This window comes from Neofelis nebulosa, chromosome 8 (assembly GCF_028018385.1).
Source record: "Neofelis nebulosa isolate mNeoNeb1 chromosome 8, mNeoNeb1.pri, whole genome shotgun sequence".
Classification (NCBI taxonomy): Eukaryota; Metazoa; Chordata; class Mammalia; order Carnivora; family Felidae; genus Neofelis; species Neofelis nebulosa.
The window spans coordinates 113,467,555-113,489,422 of record NC_080789.1 but is presented as its reverse complement, the minus strand read 5'-3'; the positions used below and the strand labels follow the sequence as shown (position 1 = coordinate 113,489,422).

Genomic DNA, 21,868 nt, shown 5'->3' with positions numbered 1-21,868 from the left:
CACACACACACCACACACCCCACATCTTCTTTATCCATTCATCCATCGATGGACATATGGGCTCTTTCCATACTTTGGCTATTGTTGATAGTGATGCTATAATCATTGGGGTACATGTGTCCCTTCTATAACAGCATACCGGTATCCCCTGGATAAATACCTAGTAGTGCAATTGCTGGGTTGTAGGGTAGTTCTATTTTCAATTTTTTGAGGAACCTCCATATTATTTTCTAGAGTGGCTGCACCAGCTTGTATTCCCAAAGATTTCATTCTTTTTAATGGCTGGGTATTATTCCAGTGTGTGTGTACGTGTGTATGTGGTGGTGGTGGGGTATCACATCATCTTTATCCACTCATAAGTTGATGGACACTCGGGCTGTTTCTATAATTTAGCTATTGTAGATAATGCATGTATCCCTTTGGATTAATATTTTTGTACTCTCGTTGTAAATACCTAGTAATGCCATCGCTAGATCATAGGGTAGTTCTATTTTTAACTTTTTGAGGGACCATTATACTGTTTTCCAGAATGGCTGTACCAGTTTGCATTCTCATCAACAGTGCAAGAGGGTTCCCCTTTGTCCACATCCTTGCCAACATGTGTTGTTTCTTGTGTTGTTGACAAAGCAAGAAACAGACTCTTAACTATCGAGAACAAACTGGTGGTTACCAGAGGGGAGGTGGGTGGGGGGATGGGTTAAATAAGCGATGGGGATTAAGGAGTACACTTGTGATGAGCACTGAGTGTTATATGGAAGTATTGAATCACTGTATTGTACATCTGAAACTAATATAACTCTGTATGTTAACCAACTGGACTTTATGTATTAAAAAAAGATTTAATGTTAATTTATATGTGAGAGAGAGAGACAGAATGTAAGCAGGGGAGGGGGAGGGAGAGAGGGAAACATAGAACCCAAAGCAAGCTCCAGGGTCTGAGCTGTCAGGAGAGTCCCATGCGGGGCTCGGACCCACTAACCGTGAGATCCTGTTGACCTGAAGTCAGCTGCTTAACCGACTGAGCCACCCAAGTGCCGCAACTAACTGGACTTTAAATAAAAACTTAAGAAAAGATGACCAGAGGGGAAAAAAATGACCAGTGTACTTTGACAATCCTTGCCTCATCTCCCTTGCATATTTTAATCATACCAATGAGAAGTTAGCTTGAGAAATGTTATTCAATTATTTATCACTTATATGGATTTTATGTCTCTTAAAAATATGATTGTTTTGAGAAATTTTCTTTCTTTAAAAATGGTTTAAGTACTAATAAAGCAAAGTAGTCATGCAATTTAAAATATTATGATAAATTTAAAAACCTTTTTTAATAACAGGAAGAAGTTTCTAGTAAAAGAGCTTAAAGTAAAAGAAGATTTGCTTCAAGTTCAGGTAACACACATACTCTATGCATCTAAATTTAATTAATAGTCACTCTGATAATTATATATGTAGATAACATTAGTATGTATGTGAACATGGGGATATATGTGTGTGTGTGTACATTTGTGTGTATTTTTGTATTAACATTCTTTCTAAGATATTTCTTGTTGGTTGACTTTCTCAGTAAGTTTTTTTTTTCAGAAAATAAAATGGTAAATCCAGGCATGTTTACTGTCAAGTCAAGGTTATGAAAATTACCATGGTTTATTCAATTATAGACAATATCATGGAGGAAAGAAGGTCATCTTGAAAGTCATAACAGTGATTTACTAGTTCTGTGACAATGGAAGTTCATTTAACCTACTTGAGCTTTATATTTTTGATTACTAAAATGGGTAAAACGGTATCTATTTATCTTAAAAAGGTATATGAGGTGTAAGAATCAAATAAGAAAAAGCTCTTCAGTAATTGTGACTTATAGAGTCCACTCTTTTTTATGTGATCGAATGAAAGGTAAGTAACCTTTATTTCATCTTGGCTTTGGAATACTTGTTTTTTTTTTTTGCTACAAGTTCACTTTTTTTTTTTTTATTTTTTATAATAACTGTCAGAGGATCACACCACTCATTTTAGTGAGTGGCTGGAGTTGTGTCCCACAAGTGTATGTGAATAGTTCAAGAATCAAGTAACATAATTTTGGGAAGAAAATGAGAGGGCCACTTGAGATGTTGAATATAAAATGTTCAACTTTATGGCATTTGTTTTCTATTCCTGCATAACAAGTTACCATAAATTTTTCAGTTATAAAAATAACTTGTATTATCTCACAGTTTGAATGGGTTAAGAGGCTGAGCAGGCTTAGCTGTGTCTTATGCTCAAGGTCTCACTAAACTGCAATCAAGGTAATGGCTAGGGTCTATTATATTCTGTAAGTTGAGTTACTCTTCCAAGCTCAACTGGATGTGGCAAACTTCATTTCCTTCCTAGGACTGAGGCACTCAGCCATGAGACCTTTCCATAGGCAGTTTACATCACAGCAGCTTGCTTTTTCCTCAAGGCCGGTTTCTCTATTTTGCTGACCGTCTTATATAATGTAACATGAGAATGATATCTTGTCATGTTAGCTATATAATGCAGTCTAATAAAAGGAGTGGTATCTCATCACTTTGCTATATTCTATTGGCTAGAATCAACTCACAGGTCCCACCCATAGTCAAAAGGAGTGGATTATTTAGAGCATAACCACAAGGATGGAGATCATGCTGGCCATATTAGAATTCTGCCTACCATACTTAACATTTTATTTTATACAGAACAGTATATTTAACAGTATATTTATTTGTGTATTTAAAATTATTATAATCCCATTATATAGTTAATATTTGAAGTTTTTAAGTTAGTGTTTTAGTTCATTTGGGTTGTGTTTTATTCCATTTGGACTGCTTTAACAAAATATCAGGGAATGGGTAGTTTATAAAAAACAGAAATTTGTTTCTCAGTTCTTGGGTCTGGAAGTTCAAGATCAGGGTGTCAACATGGTGGGGTGAGGGCTCTCTTCTGGGTTGCAGAATTCATGTTCTTTCTCATATGACAGGAAAGGCAAAGGCATTCTCTCAGTCCTCCTTTGTATGGACATTAATCTCATTCATGAGGGCCCCCATCCTAATACCAGCACATTGGGCATTAGGATTTCAACATGTGAATTTGTAGGTCGGGGGAGGAGGGAAGCGGGACACAAAAATTCAGACCATACTAGGCTTCTATAGCAAAGAATGGGTGACTTAAATAACAAACATTTATTTCACACAGTTCTGGAGGCTGGGAAGTCGAAGATCAAAGCACCAGCAGACTTGTTGTCTGGTGAGAGCCCAATTCCTGGTTCATAGAAGGCCATTTTCTTGCTGTGTCTTCACATGGCAGAAAGGGCAAGGGAGGTGTCTGGAGCCTCTTTTATAAGGCCACTAAACCATTCATGAGGGTATTACCTTCATGCCCTAGTCACTTCCCAAAGGCCCTACTTCCAAATGCCATCACATTGGAGATTAGGTTATAACACATGAATTTTGTGGGGGGACACAAACATTTAGTCTGTAGCAGCTAATGTCATTTAAAATTATTCTTTTCTGAATTTAAGGTCAAAATTTTCTATGTAAGTGTATTTTTTTTTTCTGGATAAGGCCTATGGATTTAATGAGAATTTTAAAGGAATTTATCTTCTTCCTCCAAAATGCCTTTCTGTACTATCACTGATCTAGGCCATTTTACAGAGATCAATAGAAGCTAAAAAGTGACTAACTTGGGGTTAGAGAATAAATTAGTAGTGAAATCTGAACTGCAAATATGGCTCTCTGAACCCTACTTGGCATTTGCAGTTAGTGAAAATACATTTGGTTTTGCTTCCTCAGGCAGCATGGATAATAGAATCAGTTGGTATTATTATCCATCTGTTCAAGTAATTATAATGCTTTTAAAGTGTTTTACAAGTCATATAAAACTTTTAGTTTTTAAGTGAGCTAGCTTTTTGTTGTTTGTTGTATACCTTTTAGAGGATCATTATTCCAATAATTATTCTAACGTATTTCAAGGACGTAGATAAAATAATCCATTTGGACCCAAGGTTGCCCTTACTTTGTACAAATTATGCCTTAAACAAGGGGGTGGGTTAAGGTACAAGTGGGTGTTGAAATCTAATCCATGGTTTGCCAAGTGCATACCCTTGAATAGTTGCATTTGCCTGAACAAAGGGTCCTTTTTCATCAAAGACATTATATAGACTAGCAGTCAGTAGCCAGAGTTGTACTTAAAAAAAATCATGTTTAGATAAAGTGATTAAAATATTTTGTTATTCTATTAACGTGATTTTCATTTTATTTGTTAGAAAAATAGATTGTATTTACTCTAGGCAACTATCTACTAAGTGGGCAATTGGCAGGTTAATCATATGGATGAGGACAAACATATTTTTTAGAAAATAGAAATATTTTACATATTTGAATGTTTTGTAAGTCAAATCACATACAGCATATTTTGTTATGCTTAGCAGTAATTATTATTACAGTAGTCCTCCCTTATCCAGAGGGATACATTCCAAGACTGTCAGGGGATGCCTGAAACCATGGATGATACCAAATCCTGTATATCCTATATTTTTTCTTGTACATGCATACATATCTATGATAAAGCTTAATTTATAACTTAGGTGAAGTAAGAGATTAACAACAATTACTAATAATAAAAGAAAATTACAACAATTACTGCAGTAAAAGTTATATGAATGTGATTTCCTTCAAAATCTTATTGTACTGTACTCATCCTTTTTGTGATGAGATGATAAAATGCACACATGATGAAAAAAAGTGAGGTGAAATTACATAGGCATTGTGACGTAGTAGGCTACTATTGATCTTGTGACTATAGTCAAGAGTATGGCTGACCATAGGTAACTGAGACTGCAGAAAGCAAAACTGTGGATAATGGGAGACTGCTGTATTCAATTTTTAGAAAAGGAAACTCCGAGATATTAAATAACTTGACCAGATTTGCAGAGTTCTAAGATGCACTCTGGTTGGACTGGATAGCCCAGTGATCCTGTCAGTGGGGCTAAAAAGTGTAAATTCAAGTGTGATCTCCCATTTACTGTTTCTTTTCAAGGATCATCAACTCTTAAAATTTATAGAAACTTCACTTAGTTTTTTCTATGTATAGTGTCATGAATTCTTTCTGTTAAAATTATGTACTTTTAAGTATTAAGGATATTAAGTCCTTAATACAAATATAAACAGTAATTATAATTACATTCCATCTGTACTTGAATAAATTGAATAAATTTCTTGCACATATCATAATATAATGTAATGTAGGAGGGACAGACTTGACAAAAAATATTGATTTTTTTTTTTAAATCTAAGGCTTCTAATTTTTTGTTAAAAAATTGAGATATAATTGACATATAACATTAATTTCAAAGCTGAAATTTTTAACACATAGTTGAGACATAATGTCCCTATTCCAACATAATGTACTATAAAATGGGAATTATGATATAGTAATTGAGAATATGGGATTAGAAAACAGGAAGGATCTCTATAGAATGTGTAGAGACAAAGGCTTGAGGGAACAAAGACTATTCAGAGAAATTCCAGTTCTTGAGTATGATAGGATTTTTGGATTGAGGAGAAGAGTAGTAGGATGCCTGATAGAGGCCATTTATGGATGGCATAATAATTTGTATTTTGAATAAGAAATGGGGACTTACTGAAGAATATTAAGAATGATCCATTTGGTATTTTTAATGTTTTTTAAAATAATTTTTTTAACGTTTATTTACAATTGAGATACAGAGAGACACAGAGCGTGAGCAGGGGAGGGGTAGAGAGAAGCAGAGACACAAAATCCGAAGCAGGCTCCAGGTTCTGAACTGTCAGCACAGGGCCAGACACGGGGCTTGAACTCACAAACTGCAAGATCATGACCTGAGCCGAAGTCGGTCGCCTAACCAACTGAGCCACCCAGGCGCCCCCCCATTTGGTATTTTTAATTAAGATTACTCTTCCAGTTTTATGAAAGATGAATTTTGGGATAGAGGTTGGATTTTGCAGTCAGGAAGAATAATTAGAGAGTTTTGGGAGTAATTTAACTCAGTGATAAACTAGCTAATTATGCTATATGAATTTATTAAGATGGAGTTGCAAATGATATTGTAATGTAAATTTCAGTGTTGCCAAATGGAAAGATTTAAATTTATAAAAATATTGATCCTTTCAAATTAATATAACAAAGGTAATAATGCATTTCTAATCAGAATTTAAAAAGGACTTTTTTTTTTTAAATAAGGGAGACATAATTGGAAGATTATATAGAACTTAACTACAAAATCACCTAGGAGCCTTTTTAAACAAAAATGGTACTTCTTTGACCACTTTTTCAATTCCTTTTTAGATTATTGGTGTGTGTATTTGGGTAGTTTATATTTTAATATAGATTCATCCATTTTTAATGGTTTTGAAATTGCTTATAATTTTACATTATGCTTAGTGTTGTTTTTATTGTTTTTTTGCATCTCTATTTCTACATCTTTTCCCATTTATTTTTCATTTATAAAAGTATCTCTTTTTTTTTTTTAATTTTTTTTTCAACGTTTTTTATTTATTTTTGGGACAGAGAGAGACAGAGCATGAACGGGGGAGGGGCAGAGAGAGAGGGAGACACAGAATCGGAAACAGGCTCCAGGCTCCGAGCCATCAGCCCAGAGCCTGACGCGGGGCTCGAACTCACGGACCGCAAGATCGTGACCTGGCTGAAGTCGGACGCTTAACCGACTGCGCCACCCAGGCGCCCCTAAAAGTATCTCTTTTTGTTTCTTTTCCTTTCAATCAGATTTGCTAGGAGACTGTATATTTTAAGTGCTTTCAACTAACTGATTTTATGTTCTATTTAACTGTTTTACTATTTTATTTCTTGTTGCTGTTAATGTTTTCTATTTAATTACTTTAATCTTCATCTTTGTTAATTTATTTGATCTTTTGTCTTTATTTTTAATTCATTTTCAAATCTGCATTAGTTGTTATATGTAATTTATTTATTTTTGCACTCATTTTATGACAATAAACACTATTCAAGCTATACATTTTTCACTGAATATTGAATTCTATAGGTGTTCTAAGTTTCCTTTGTTTCAAAAAGTGTAGTTTACTTTTTTATTGTTGGTTTACCTTTTTATAAAATTAACAGCAGACAATAAGACGTACAAATTCTCTACTTTCTGGATGTTTTAAAGGTTTTCTTTGTGGTCAAATGCATATTTTTGCTTCATTTTTCTATTATTCTATAGCAAGCTACACCAACATTTAGAGGCTTAATACATCAATAATTATTTCTAATTGATTTTGGGGTTGGCTGGGCCCAGTGGGATGATTCCTATGCTTCATGTTTTATCAGCTGTGTTACTCATGTGGCTTCATTCAGCTGTGGACTGTTCAAGATGGCTTCCTCAGAAGTCTGGTGGTTGGTGCAATGACTAAGGGCTGAATTTTTCTCTCTCATGTCATTACTCATCATTTAGTAGTAAAACCCAAGCATCCTTACATGACAGCTGGAATCTAATAGGTCAAAAGTAGTAGCTGCAAGTCCTCTTATGGCCTGGGCTCAGAAACCTGAGAACATAATTCCCATTACATTTTATTGGTTAGGGGCCAGCCAAGACTTAAAGGGAGGGAAATCTTATCATCTGTACCAGGTCTAGATGTGGGTTCTTGGCACAGCTGTTCTTGATCTGGAAATCTGTTATCTAAAAAGTTGAGTTATCTGTACCCCACTCCTCCCAACACATACTTAACACATACTACTGAGAAAAGGATAGGATAATTGCAATAGAAACTATTATTCAAATAGAGGGGAAACAGAAAGCACATAGTTGAGAAATCTGCTATGAAATCCAAGCAGACACACGTCACCAGTTCTCCTGACTTTCAGGGTAGGGTATGTACTTTGATTGAAGTCTAGTTTTGCTCCCCGGGAATGATTCCCTAATCCAAAAATAAAGTAGTCCTTATTTTGCAGTGTGGCATGTAGATTTTCCTCTCTGAATCATCATTCCTTTTCCATAAGAAATGGCTCATGTTTGTAACTGAATAGCTCACTCAGCATGCTTCCTTCTCATAGCTTATTGGGGACCTAGAGATCTCTTTTAATTTTGAAATGTCTGTCATTTTAAGTGTAATATGGTGATGTTTCTCTTAAAACTGTTTTCTTTGTATGTTACTGTGATTCCTTCTTTTACCCCAAAGCTACATCCATAATAAACGTCTTACTTAAAGTATGCCAGCCTTCTGCAGGACAATACCTTTAATTATTAAGCACTTTTGTCTTACTAGGATCCACAAAGAATATTTAAGTCTTTCTGAGGTCTTAACAGGGAGCCTTATAGTCACACCCTTGATTTGACTTTGATTCTGAAACTACATTTTACTGTCAGTACTATGGCTTTGATCTTTGCCCTAGTGATTTCTTACTTTGCGAATTTCTTTTGTGGGCAGTCCCAGATTCTCTATATGTTTTCTGATTTCTGCTTTAAAATTGAACAGTTCTTTCTTTAGTTTATTTCTCTTGAAATAAATTTATTGCATATCAGTAGTATAAGCCAAATAGTGTTTTAAGTATTCTGGCTGGAAATTTCCTTAGCCAGATCCACAAGTTTATTGGGTATGGTTTTAACCCTGCAAGTTACTCTAAGCCTGAATTTTGTTTATTGTTCTATAACTATATAACTGAGCCTCTCCCCTATTTTTCAGCTTCCAATATCAGTTTTCCAGATTGGCAAGAGCAAAACCCATAAGGCTTGTTAGAGACTGGAATTGAAAGCTTTTGTAGTTTTCCCATCACATTCTGTAAGGAATTCATAAGGCTAGCCAATATTCACAAGGCATAGAGTAGGAGAAATTGTTGGTAGCCAATTATGGAAATAAACACAGTATCAAATTTTTGTAAATGTTCTAATGACATAAAATAATGCATATTTTCTATTACAAAGTATGCTTGTGAACTTTTCTTAAATGACAAAAGTACAGCAAAACTTGGTGATTTACAACAATAGTTATTCAGGGAGGAGTAAAGATGGTGGGGAAGTAGGGGGACCAGGACTTCCCTCATCCCTCAAACACAGCTGTATGGAGGACAGATCACTTGGAACATCCAGGAAATCAATCTGTAGCATGGCAGAAGGATCTCCACAGGTGGAGGGAGACAGTTTGGCAGGATCGAGGTATGAGGTACGTGCATATGAATTGGAGGAGATAAAATGGCATAGGCATGGAGGGGAAGGAACATCTTCTGTGGAGAGACAAAAGGGAGAGAAAATGAGAGGGCTTTACTATCTTGTTAGCACAAGAGGAAAACCTCTCTGGACCATGGACTCAGGAATGAGAAAAATGGAGAGTGCTAGTTTCTATTTTGCAAACAGCCTTAGGAGCTAAAACTTGAAGGTACGAAAGTGTGTGACTTTCTCTGGACCAGAGCTGGCTGTGTGGGCGCACCTGAGAGGGAAGGAGCCAGCTCCAGGGCGCTGTAGCGATCTCAGGGGCACACTGGGAGAGAACAGTCCCCTTTCTCAAGTACTGTGGGAAGAGGATTTATTGCCTCCCCAAGGATGAAAGGCCCTTTATCAGCAGGGCTGAGGGGCACATGGTCCCATGTGGTGCAGGGCCCTTTAAGACATCAGAATTCCAGCCAAGCACCTAGAGGGCATGGGAGACTGTGGAGCAGGGCAAGCCAACTGCCCATGCTATTCTGTGAGGGCTGCCTGAACAGTGTGGTATGAGATACCTGGTCTGGGGAGGAGAAATTGGGTGTTGCCATTTTTCTACCGAATACCACCACAGTGGAGCTTCAGGGAGCAGCACAGCAGTCCCCAGTAAAGGAAGGACCCACTAACACCAAGCCCCCCTCCTCTGTGACTGGCAACTGCTTATCAACTGGAGGAAGACTGAGCCAACAGAGCCAGCCTCTCCTCCAGACTAATACACCCACTGGTCTCAGGCACCAACAAACAACTGGCTTTTGTTTCTATCTTCTATTTGTTTGTTCTTCCCTTTTCTTTTTATTTCTACCCTCTTCTTTTTTTCTTTTGGAATCAGGCTCATAGTTTCTGATTTTTTTTTTTATCAATTCTTATAACTTTTTATTTTACTTTCTCTCTGGATTAAGTCTTATAGTTATTTTGACCCTCTGCTTTTTTTTTTCTTTTTCCCTTTCATTTTTCTCTTTATATGGGATAAGGCTTCCCCACCTTTTCCTTTTTTTCCATGGTTACTTGAGTGAACAAATCAAAGCACACCTGGTTGAAAGTCCAAACACTCCATCACTACAAGCAAGGATGAGCTTTACAGAGGATTGACTAGTGGAATAGAGCAGTCAAAGCACAACAGAGTGCATGCACCACACTCCAAAAATACTTCCTGAAGTGCCAGTCCTGGACAGTGTATGACCCCTTTTGAATATAGTAGTACTTGCAGGTGCAGGACACATAACAAGCTACTAAAACATACAAAAGACAGAAACCAGCCAAAATGATGAAAGAACTCTCCTCAAAAGAAAATTCAGGAAGAAATGATAGCCAGATAATTTCTCACAACAGATATAAACAATATATCTGAACAAGAACTTAGAATCACAGTCATAAGAGTAATAGCTTGAAAAAGCATAGAAAACAACAGAGAATCTATTGTTGCTGAGGTCAAAAACCTAAGAAATAGTCACAATGAATTAAGAAATGTTGTAAATGAGATGCAAAATAAACTAGATGCAGTGAGAGTGAGGATGGAAGAAGCAGAGGGAAGAATAGGTGAAATAGATGATAAAATTATGGAAAATGATGAAGCTAAAAAAAGGGGGGGTGAAATTTAATTACTAGACCACGAAGGGAGAATTAGCTAAATCATTCCATGAAATGAAACAATATCCATTTCATAGAAGTTCCAGAAGAAGAAGAAGAGAGAGAAAGGAGCAGAAGGTTTATTTGAACAAATTATAGCTGAGAACTTCCCTAATCTGGGGGAGGAAACAGGCACCCAGGGCCAAGAGGCACAGAGAACTCCCTTCAAAATCAACAAAAACAGGTCAACACCATGACATATCATAGTGAAACTGGCAAAATACAAAGGTAAAGAGAGAATGCTGAAAGCAGCTAGGGACAAATGGGCCTTAACCTACAAGGGTAGACACATAAGGGTAGTAGCAGACCTATCTACTGAAACTTGGCAGGCCAGAAGGGAGTGGCAGGAAATATTCAATATGCTGAACAGGAAAAAATATGCAGCCAAGAATCCTTTATCCAGCAAGCCTATCATTCAGAATAGAAGGGAGAGAGAAAGCTTTCTCAAAGAAAAACTAAAGGAGTTCATGACCACTAAACTAGTCCTGCAGGAGATCTGAAGGGGGATTCTGTGAGTGGAAAGTAGCAGACTACAAAGGACCAGAGCTATCACAAAACCTACAGATAACACAATGGCACTAAATCCATATCTTTCAGTAATCACTCTGAATGTAAATGGACTAAATGTCCCAATCAAAAGACATAGGGTATCAGAATGGATTGAAAAAAATAAGATCCATCTATATGCTGCCTACAAGAGACTCATTTTAGACCTGAGGACACCTGCAGATTGAAAGTGAGGGGATGGAGAACCATCATGCTACTGGAATTCAAAACAAAGCTGGAATAGCCATACTTCTATCAGACAAATTAGATTTTAATTTTTTTTTCAACGTTTTTAATTTATTTTTGGGACAGAGAGAGACAGAGCATGAACGGGGGAGGGGCAGAGAGAGAGGGAGACACAGAATCGGAAACAGGCTCCAGGCTCCGAGCCATCAGCCCAGAGCCTGACGCGGGGCTCGAACTCACGGACCGCGAGATCGTGACCTGGCTGAAGTCGGACGCTTAACTGACTGCGCCACCCAGGTGCCCCAGACAAATTAGATTTTAAAACAAAGGCTGTAACAAGAGATGAAGAAGGGCATTATATCATAATTAAGGGGTCTATCCATCAAGAAGAGCTAACAATTGTGGAAATTGTTCCCAAATGTGGAAATCCCCAAATATATAAATCAATTAATCACAAACATATATAAATGTATAGATAATACTGGGATTGTAGGGGTTTTAATACTCCACTTACAACAATGGACAGATCATATAGGCAGAAAATCAATGCAATCCCAATCAAAATCACACCAACATTCTTCACGGACCTGGAACAAGTAATCTTAAATTGTATATGGAACCACAAAAGAACCTGAATATCCAAAGTAATGTTGAAAAAGAAAATCAATCCTGGAGAAATCACAATCCCAACTTTTACTTGTATTACAAAGCTGTAACCATCAAGACAGTATGCTACTGGCACAAAAACAGACACATAGATCAATGGAAGAGAACACAGAACCCAGGAATGGACCCACAGATATATGGCCAACTAATCTTTGACAAATCAGGAAACAGTATCCAATGGAAAAAAGAGTCTCTTCAGCAAACAGTGCTGGGAGAAATGGACCACTTTCTTACACCATACACAAAAATGATTTCAAAATGGATGAAAGACCTAAATGTGAGACAGGAAACCATCAAAATCCTCGAGGAGAAAATAGGCAGCAATCTCTTTGACCTTGGCCAAGCAGCATCTTACTTGACATGTCTCTGAAAACAAGGGAAATAAAAGCAAAAATGAACTATTGGGACCTCACCAAGATAAAAAGGTTCTTCAGAGCAAAGGAAATAATCAACAAAACTAAAAGGCAACTGATGGAATGGGAGACGATATTTGCAAATGACATATTGAATAAAGTTTTAGTATCAAAAATCTGTAAAGAATTTACCCAACTCAACACTTAAAAAACAAATAATCTACTGAAGAAATGGGCAGAAGACATGAATAGACACTTTTCCAAAGAAGACATCCAGATGGCTAACAGACATGTGAAAAGGTGCTCAGCATCACTCATCTTCAGGGAAATACAAATCAAAACCACAATGAGATACCACCTCATAATAGAGTGGCTAAACTTAACAACTCAGGAAACAACAGATGTTGGTGAGGATGTGGAGAAAGAGGATCTCTTTTGCACTGCTGGTGGGAATGCAAACTAGTGCAGCCACTCTGGAAAACAATGTGGAGGTTCCTTAAAAAAATTAGAATTACCCTGTGACCCATCAATTACACTACTAGGAATTTATCCAAGGGATACAGGAATGATGATTCATAGGGGCACACATACCCCAGTGTTTATCACAGTGCTAAATCAATAGCCAAATTATGGAAAGAGCCTAAATGTCCATCCACTGATGAATGGGTTAAGAAGATGTGGTACATATATTTTTTAATTATTTTATTTTAATTAATTCAGAGAATGGGTGTAAGTGAGCAAGGGACAGAGAGAGAGACAGAGAGAGAGAGAGAGAGGGAATCCAGGAGGGGCAGAAGGAACGAGAGAAAGAGAGGCAGGAATCACTGGAAGCGGGGCTTAAGCTCACCCTATGCAGTGCTCAAGCTCACCTGATGTGGGACTCAAACTCATGAACGGTGAGATCATGACCTGAGCCAAAGTCATATGCTTAATGACTGAGCCACCCAGATGCCCATTTACCTTATGACCCAGGGATAGCACTACTAGGAATTTATCCAAAGGATACAGGAGTGCCAATTCATAGTGGCACATGTACCCCGATGTTTAAAAGCACTATCAACAATAGCCAAATTATGGAAAGAGCCCAAATGTACATCAACTGATGAATGGATAAAGAAGATATGTAATACACACACACACACACACACACACACACACACACACACACACACACACTGGAATACTACTCAGTGATGAAAAAGAATGCAATCTTACCATTTGCACCAACATGGATGGAACTGGAGGGTACTATGGTAAGTGAAATAAGTCCATCAGAGAAACACATATATAACATGATTTTACGCAAATGTGGAATTTGAGAAACTCAACAGATGAACATAGGGGAAGGGAAGGAAAAATAAGATAAAAACAGCAAGGGGAGCAAACCATAAGAGACTCTAAACAGAGAACAAACTGAGGGTTGATGGGGGTGGAGAAAACGGGTGATTGGCATTGAGGAGGACACTTGTTGAGATGAACACTGGATTCTACTGCTGAAGCCAAGACTACACTGTATGTTAACTAACTCGAGAATAGAAGAAATACAGTAGGTAGTCATTATTTCTCAGAGTGACTGGTTAAGTGTTCTTTGGGAAGGCTTGGCTTGGGTTGGATGGTTTTAGCTTTATCCACATGTATGCAGTCCCAGGTGGGACATCTGTGACAGATGGGACCTCTTCCTAGTCTCATATCCTCTAAAAGGCTAGCCCTGGGTGGTTTACAGAAGGATTTACAATAGTAAGAGCACAACAAAGCTGGAAAGACTTCTTTTGGCCAATATCTAAAAAACCTCAGATACTGTCTTTTGCATTGTATCCTATTGACCAATGCAAGTCACAGGCCAGCCCACTTTTAAGGAGTTGAAAAAATAGACTCCATCTTTTGAGGGGAGCTACTACAATTTATGGCCATTGTATTCTACCATATGGAGTACATGTTTTCTTTCCCTTTCTCTTCCCACCCTTTCTCTCTTTATAAAATTCAATGGTATCTAGATTTATGTTATATAACTCTCTGTATCTTTATTAGTAAATATATTAGGCTGCTATATAAAGAGACCCCATACAATTCAATATCTTAAACATGATAGAATATTATTTTTTTCTCATGGAAGGTTTGGGTAAAGAGTGTCAGGTAGGTATAGTAGTTGCATGTTGTTTGGGACCCAGTCTTCTTCTTGCCTTTATTTCTCATTGAAGTATAGAAATTTCACCAGATCTTAAATTTTTTTATTTAATCAAGGAAGTTTTATTGTCATACTTATTTCATTATTATTTATATTTTTTTATTTTACCCTTATGAGACTAATATTTAAATATTATGATTCCTAGATCTAATCTTTAGGTTTTCTATATTTTTGGTCTTGGCTTCTATTCGTATGTTTGTGTGTGTAGGTGTGTGCTATGAAATATTTATTTTGTTTACTTTCCATAGTTTTAAATCAATTTTCAAAAGTAGCCTTTCTCCTTTTTATTTCTTCTTGACTTTTTAAAATTGTTATTAATTTTAATTCTAATATAGTTATCACACAGTGTTATATTAGTTTTAGGTGTACAATATAGTGACTGAACAATTCTATACATAACTTAATGCTTATCATGGTAAGTGTACTCTTTAAACCCCATCACCTATTTTACACATCACCTCACCCGACTCCACCTATAGTTCTCTGTAGTTGAGTCTGTTTCTTGATTTGCCTCCCTTGCTCTTTCTTTTCACATTTATTCATTTGGTTTTTTTTCTTACACTCTACGCATAAGTGAAATCATATGGTATTTGTCATTCTCTGACTGACTTACTACGCTTAGCATTATACTTTCTAGAACCGTCCATGTTGTTACAAATGGCAAGATTCTGTTCTTTTTTATGGCTGAATAATATACCATCATATATATATATCCACATCTTCTAAATCCATTCACCTATTGATGGACATTTGAGCTGCTTCAATAATGTGGCTATTGTAAATGATGCTGAAATACACATAGAGGTGCATGTATCTCTTTGAATTAGTGTTTTGTAGTTTTTGGTAAATACCCAGTAGTGGGATTATTGGATGATAAGATAGTTCTAATTTTAACTTTTTGAAGAACCTCCATGCTTTTTTCCACAAGGGCTGCACCAGTTTGCATTCCCACCAAAAGTACACCAGGGTTTCTTTTTCTCCCCATCCTTGACAGCACCTGTTGTTTCTTGTTATTGATTTTAGTCATTCTGACAGGTGTGAGATGATACCTCAATGTAGCTTTAATTTGCATTTCCCTCATGATGACTGGTGTTGAGCATCTTTTCATGTATCTGGTGGCCATCTGGATGTCTTCTTTGGAGAAATATCTGTTCATATCTTTTGTCCATTTTTAAATTGGATTATTTGGTTTTTGGGTGTTGAGTTGTATCAGGTCTTTATTCATGTTGGATACCAACGCTTTATCAGATATGTTATTTGCAAATGTCTTCTCCCATTCCATAGGTTGCATTTTACTTTTGTTGATTTTTTCCTTTACTGTGAAGAGGATTTTTATTTTGATGAAGTCCCAATAGTTTATTTTTGCTTTTGTTTCCCTTGCCTTGGGAGACATATCTACAAACACATTGCTATCGCCAATGTCAGAGAAATTAAACCCTGTGCTCTCTTCTGGGATTTTTATGGTCTTGTCTCATACTTGGGTGTTTAATCCATTGTGAGTTTATTTTTGTGTATGCTGTGAGAAAGTGGTCCAATTTCATTCTTTTTTATGTTGCTGTCTAGTTTTCCCACCCTATTTTTTGGAGAAAATGTCTCTTTCTTTGCATATTGTTTCCTCCTTTGTCAAGGTTTAATTGACCATTATAATTGTGTTTCTGTGTCTTCTATTCTGTTCCATTGATCTGTTTGTTTGTTTTTGTGTCAGTACCATACTGTGTTGATTACTGTGGCTTTGTAATGGAACATGAAGTCTGGAATTGTGATACCTCCAGCTTTGCCTTTTCAATTTCAATATTTCTTTGGCTATTTTAGGTATTTTGTGGTTCCATACAAATTTTAGGATTGTTATAGTTTTGTGAAAAATACTGTTAGTATTTTGATAGGGATTGCATTAAATGTGTAGATTGCTTTATGTACTATAGACATTAAACAATATTTGTTCCTCCAAACCTTGAGTGTGCTATGTCTTCCCATTTCTTTGTGTCATTGTCAATTTCTTTCATAAATGTTTTATACTTTTCAGAGTACAGGTCTTTCACCTCTTTGGTTAAGTTTATTCCTAGGTATCTTTTGATTTTGATGCAATTATAAATGGGATTATTTTCTGAAATTCTCTTTCTGCTGCTGCATTATTAGTGTATAGAAATTAAACAGATTTTTGTATATTTAGTGTTCCATGACTTTACTAAATCAATCAGTTCTGGTAGTTTTTTTGTGGAGTCTTTCAGATTTTCTATGTATAGCATCATGTCATCTGCAAATAGTGAAAGTTTTACTTCTGCCTTACAAATTTGGATGCCTTTTATTTCTTTTTGTTGTCTGATTGCTGTGGCTAGGACTTCCAGTATTATATTGAATAAAAGTGATGTGAGTGGACATCCTGGTGTTGTTTCTGACTTTAGGGGAAAATCTCTCAGTCATTCACCATTGAGTATGATGTTTGCTGTGGATTTTTCATTTAAGGCCTTTATTAACTTGAGGTATGTTCCTGCTAAACTACTTGGTTTAGAGTTTTTATCATGAATGGATGTTATACTTTATCAAATGCTTTTTTTGCATTTATTGGAATGATCATATGGTTTTTATCCTTTCTCTTATTGATGTTATATAGCATGCGAATATTGAACCAACCTTGCATCACAGTAATAAATCCCACTTGATTGTGGTGAATGATGTTTTTAATGTATTGTTGGATTTGGTTTGCTAGTGTTTTGTTGAGGATTTTTGCATTTGTGTTCATCAGAGATACTAGGATGATAGTTCTCTTTTTTGTGGTAATGCTGGCCTTATAGAATGAATTTGGAAGTTTTTCTTTGTCTTTTATTTGTTGAGAAAAATACGTATTAACTCTTCTTTAGATGTTTTGTAGAATTCACCTGTGAAGCCCTCTGGTCCTGGACTTTTCTTTGTTGGGATTTTTTTGATTACTGATTCAATTTCTTTGCTGGTAATCAGTCTGTTCAAATTTTCTCTTTCTTCTTGATTCAGTTTTGGTAGGTTATAAGTTTCTAGGAATTTATCCATTTCTTCCAGGTTGTCCAATTTGTTGGAATATAAATTTTCATAATATTACCTTATATTTTTTGTATTACTGTGGTGCTGATTGCTGTTTCTTCTCTTTCACTTGTGATTTAGAGTTTTATTAGAGTACCACCTCTTTTTTTTATGAGTCTGTCTACAGGTTTACCAATTTTGTCCCTCTCTTCAAAGAGCCAGCTCCTGGTTTCATTGATTTGTTCTCTTATTTTTTAGATTCTATATCATTTATTTCTGCTCTAATCTTTATTGTTTTCTTCCTTCTGCTGTTTTGGGGTTTTGTTTGTTCTTCTTTTTTAACTCCTTTAGGTGTAAGGTTAGGTTGTTTGAGATTTTTCTTCCTTTTTGAGGTAGGTATATTTTGCTATAAACTTTTCTGTTAGAACTACCTTTGCTGGATCCCGAAATTTTGTACTATTATATTTTCATTTCATTTGTCTCCATGTAATTTTTAATTTTTTCTTTGATTTCATGGCTGACCCATTAATTGTTTAGTAGCATGTTATTTAACCTCCATATATTAGTGGTCTTTCCATATTTTTCTTGTGGTTGATTTCTAGTTTCATAGCATTGTGGTCAGAAAAGTTGCATGGTATGACCATGATATCTTGGAATTTCTTGAATTTGTTTGTGGCCTAATATGTGATCAACTATGGAGAATGTTCCATGTTTACTTGAAAAGAATGTGTATTCTACTGTTATATGATGGAGTGTTTTGGATATATCTGTCAGGTCCATCTGGTCCAACATGTCATTCAAAGCCAATTTTTCCCTTGTGGATTTTATGTTTGGATGATCTGTTCATAAATGTAAGTGGGATGTTAAAGCCCTCTTCTATTATTATATTACTACTGATTAGTTCCTTTATTTTTGTTATTAACTTTTGCATATTTCAGTGCTTCCATGTTAAGTGCATAAATATTTACAACATTGTACAATATATACAAAATTGTTGTATCTTCTGTTGGATTGTCCACTTTTATTATTTATGTAGTATTATTCTTTATCTCTTGTTAAACTCTTTTTTAAAGTCTATTTTGTCTGACATAAATATTGCTACTTAAGCTTTCTTTTGACATCCATTTGCATGATGTTTCTCCATTCCTTCACTTTCAATCTACAGGTGTCTTTAGGTCTGAAATTAGTGTCTTGTAGGAAGCATATGAATGAATCTTGGTTTTTTAGTTCTCTCTGTCTCTGTGTCATTTGATTCAAGCATTTAGTCCATTTACGCTCAACCATTTTGTTACATGTTTTGTGGTTGTTTCTACAGGTTTTCTCTGATTCTTTTATCCCTTGCTGTTTTTAATCATTTGCTGTCTTTCTTTAGTGATGTACTTGGATTCCATTCTTTTTATTCCTTGCATATTTATTACTCATTTTTGGTTTGTGATTACCATTACGTTTGTGTATAACATCTTCTGCATGTAACAGTCTGTATTATGTTGATGGTCACTTAAATTGGAACCCATTCTTTACTCTTCCACCCCCATTTAAGGTGTGTAATGTCATATTTTAAATTATTTTGTGAATCCCTTGAACAAATATATCCCTTGAACAGATATATACTTATTTTTACTTCTTTTGTGTTTTTCACTATTCATATTCTTACTTACAGTCTTTCCTTTCCACTCTAAGAGTCCCCTTTAATATTTCTTAGAGCTGTTCTAGTGGGCATGAACTCCTTTAGTTTTTATTTGTTTGAGAAACTCACTAACTCTCCTTCTATTCTGAATCATAGCCTTACTGAATAGGGTATTATTGGCTGTGGATTTCTTCCTTTTAACACTTTTAATATATCACGCTACTCCTTTCTGTCCTGTGAAGGTCCTGCTGAAAAACCTGCTGATAGCCTTCCAGGGTTTCCCTTGCATGTAACTGTCTTCTTTTTTCTTGCTGCTTTAAAATTTTTTTTCTTTGTCACAACAGTTTGATTAGCATGTGTCTTGGTGTGGACCTCCTTGGGTTGATTTTGTTGAGGCATCTCTGTCCCTTCTGGATCTAGATATCTGTTTCCTTTCCCAGATTAGGGAAGTTTTCAGCTATTATTTCTTCAAACAAATTTTCTGCCCCCTTTTGTCTCTCTTTCTTCTAGGATCCCTATGCTGAAAATATTATGCTTGATGAAGTCATTGAGTTTCCTAAATCTATTCTCATTTTGTTTATTTTTTTCTCTCACTTGCTTAAGTTGATTACTTTCCATTACTCTGTCTTCTAGGCCATTAATTTGTTCCTCTGCTTCCTCTAGCCTGCTATTTATTCCATCATGTCTATTTTTAATTTTAATTAGTGTGTTCTTGGGTCTCTGCTTGGTTCTTTTTTTATCTCTTTGTTAAGGGTCTTACTGATGTCTTCCACTCTTCTTCTCAAGTCCAGTGGGTATCCTTATAATCATTATTTTTAATTCTCTATCAGGCATAATAGTTACACCTTTTTTACTTAGGTCTCTTGCTGTAATTTTGACCTGTTCTTTCATTTGGGACATATTCTTCTGTCTCCTCATTTTGCCTATCTCTGTGTGTCTGTTTCTGTGTTTTAGGAAACTCAGCTACAACTCTTCCTCTTGAAAGTAGTGGGTGGGACACTATTTTAACAAGGCTGTCTCTGTCATCTTCCACAAGGGGTTTGCAGCCCGTTCTGAGACTGTGACAGCCAAGGCTGCTCAGGAGCTACCATTTTAATGAGGTGCATTCATCCTCTGTACGAGGTTGGGAGATGCAATTGACAAGGTTTGCACCAGTTTTATGGGGAGGGGACCTGTAGTTTTAGGACTGAGGTAGACTCAGCTGGAGGGGGCAAAGCATGGTATAGGGAGGTTAGGTAGTGAATGCCAGTGCCTGGCTGGTTCCTGCAGGTGGCTGTGTGACTATACTGTGGGAGAGGGAGGGAAATATCACCTGCCAGCTCCTTTTTTTCCTGGAGAAGTCCATCAGTGAACTCTGAGATTACTAAATCTCCCTCCTACATACCCCAGGTATTTTTGCAACTGCTGCTTCTAAGTTGTATATCTTCCCAGATGTTTCACTGTCTCTTTAAGACTGGGGACTCAGCTTCCTAATGCATGCCCTCCAGACTCTGCCAGAGTGGAACTACTGATTTTTGAAAGTTCTAGGGTTTAAGTCCTGATGGTTGTAAGAACTCATGAAATCCAGCCCCCCTGATTTTCATATTTAAAAAAAATTATTTATTGATTTTGAGAGAGATAGCACCAGCTAGAGAGGGGCAGAGAGAGAGGGGAACAGAGGATCTGAAGTGGGCTCTGTGCTGACAGCAGAGAACCGTATGCAGGGCTTGAACTCATGCACTGTGAGATCATGACCTGAGCTGAAGTCCGACACTCAAACCACTGAGCCATCTGGGTGCCCCAGGCTCCTCTGATTTTCAACGCCAAATGCTACGGGAATTCAACTTCCCCATTCAGGCTCTCTGTGTTGACAGTCTGTTTCTCACCACTCTATGCACCCACAGATCCTTCCCTCCCATGGGTGGTCTGCTGTCCATTTAGGTCCTTACAGCATCTCTGCCCTTTCTACCCTCTTTGATGTACTAGCCTTTTGTCTACATTTAGTTGTGGATTTTTGCTTCTAGTCTTTGGGTCTTTGTCTGGGTTATTTGCACTGGTGTGTTATCTAGTTGTATCTGTGGGATGAGGTGAGTTTAGGGTCCTCCTACTCTGTCATCTTCCCAGGAAGCCCAACAGTCTTTCCTCTTGACATTTTAAGTTAAAAACATGTTTAAAAAAATAATTGCATCCATCAGAGCTCTCTGAGTTCTAATTTTTTTTTTTTTTGTAGTTATTTTCTGTCTGTCCCTTTAGAGCTGCCTTAATGGAGATGCCTCCTTGGATTGTTCAGCTTGGTCTCCCTCTCTGAAGTTGCTTAATCCCATTAGATGGCTTATTATATTTCTATGCCTGTTTATGAATGTGAGTTTTTTCAACACATAAATCATATGTAGAGAGCTCTTGAGCAGTAGCTAGAAGAGTTGTTTTTGTCTTCATTATTACCTGTTTCTATTTTTATAGATACTGTGTCCTCTCAGATTTCAATGAGAATAAAAATGTAGATTTAAAACATTTTTTAGTTTCTA

At 36.5% G+C, this 21,868-nt stretch overlaps 1 protein-coding gene across 7 annotated transcripts in view; it reads left to right on the top strand.

Moving 5' to 3' along the window:
- The window catches only part of LOC131483416 (coiled-coil domain-containing protein 7-like), a 282,146-nt gene that overhangs the window by 90,228 nt on the left and 170,050 nt on the right, over window positions 1–21,868 (top strand). For all 7 annotated transcript variants that reach the window (XR_009247653.1, XR_009247654.1, XR_009247648.1 and 4 more), the window contains one exon: window positions 1,335–1,389. Coding sequence is in view for 1 of the 7 variants with exons in the window: in XM_058681527.1 (XP_058537510.1) it covers window positions 1,335–1,389 (55 nt within the window). In the remaining 6 variants the exon portion in view is untranslated. The remainder of the gene's footprint in view (window positions 1–1,334; window positions 1,390–21,868) is intronic.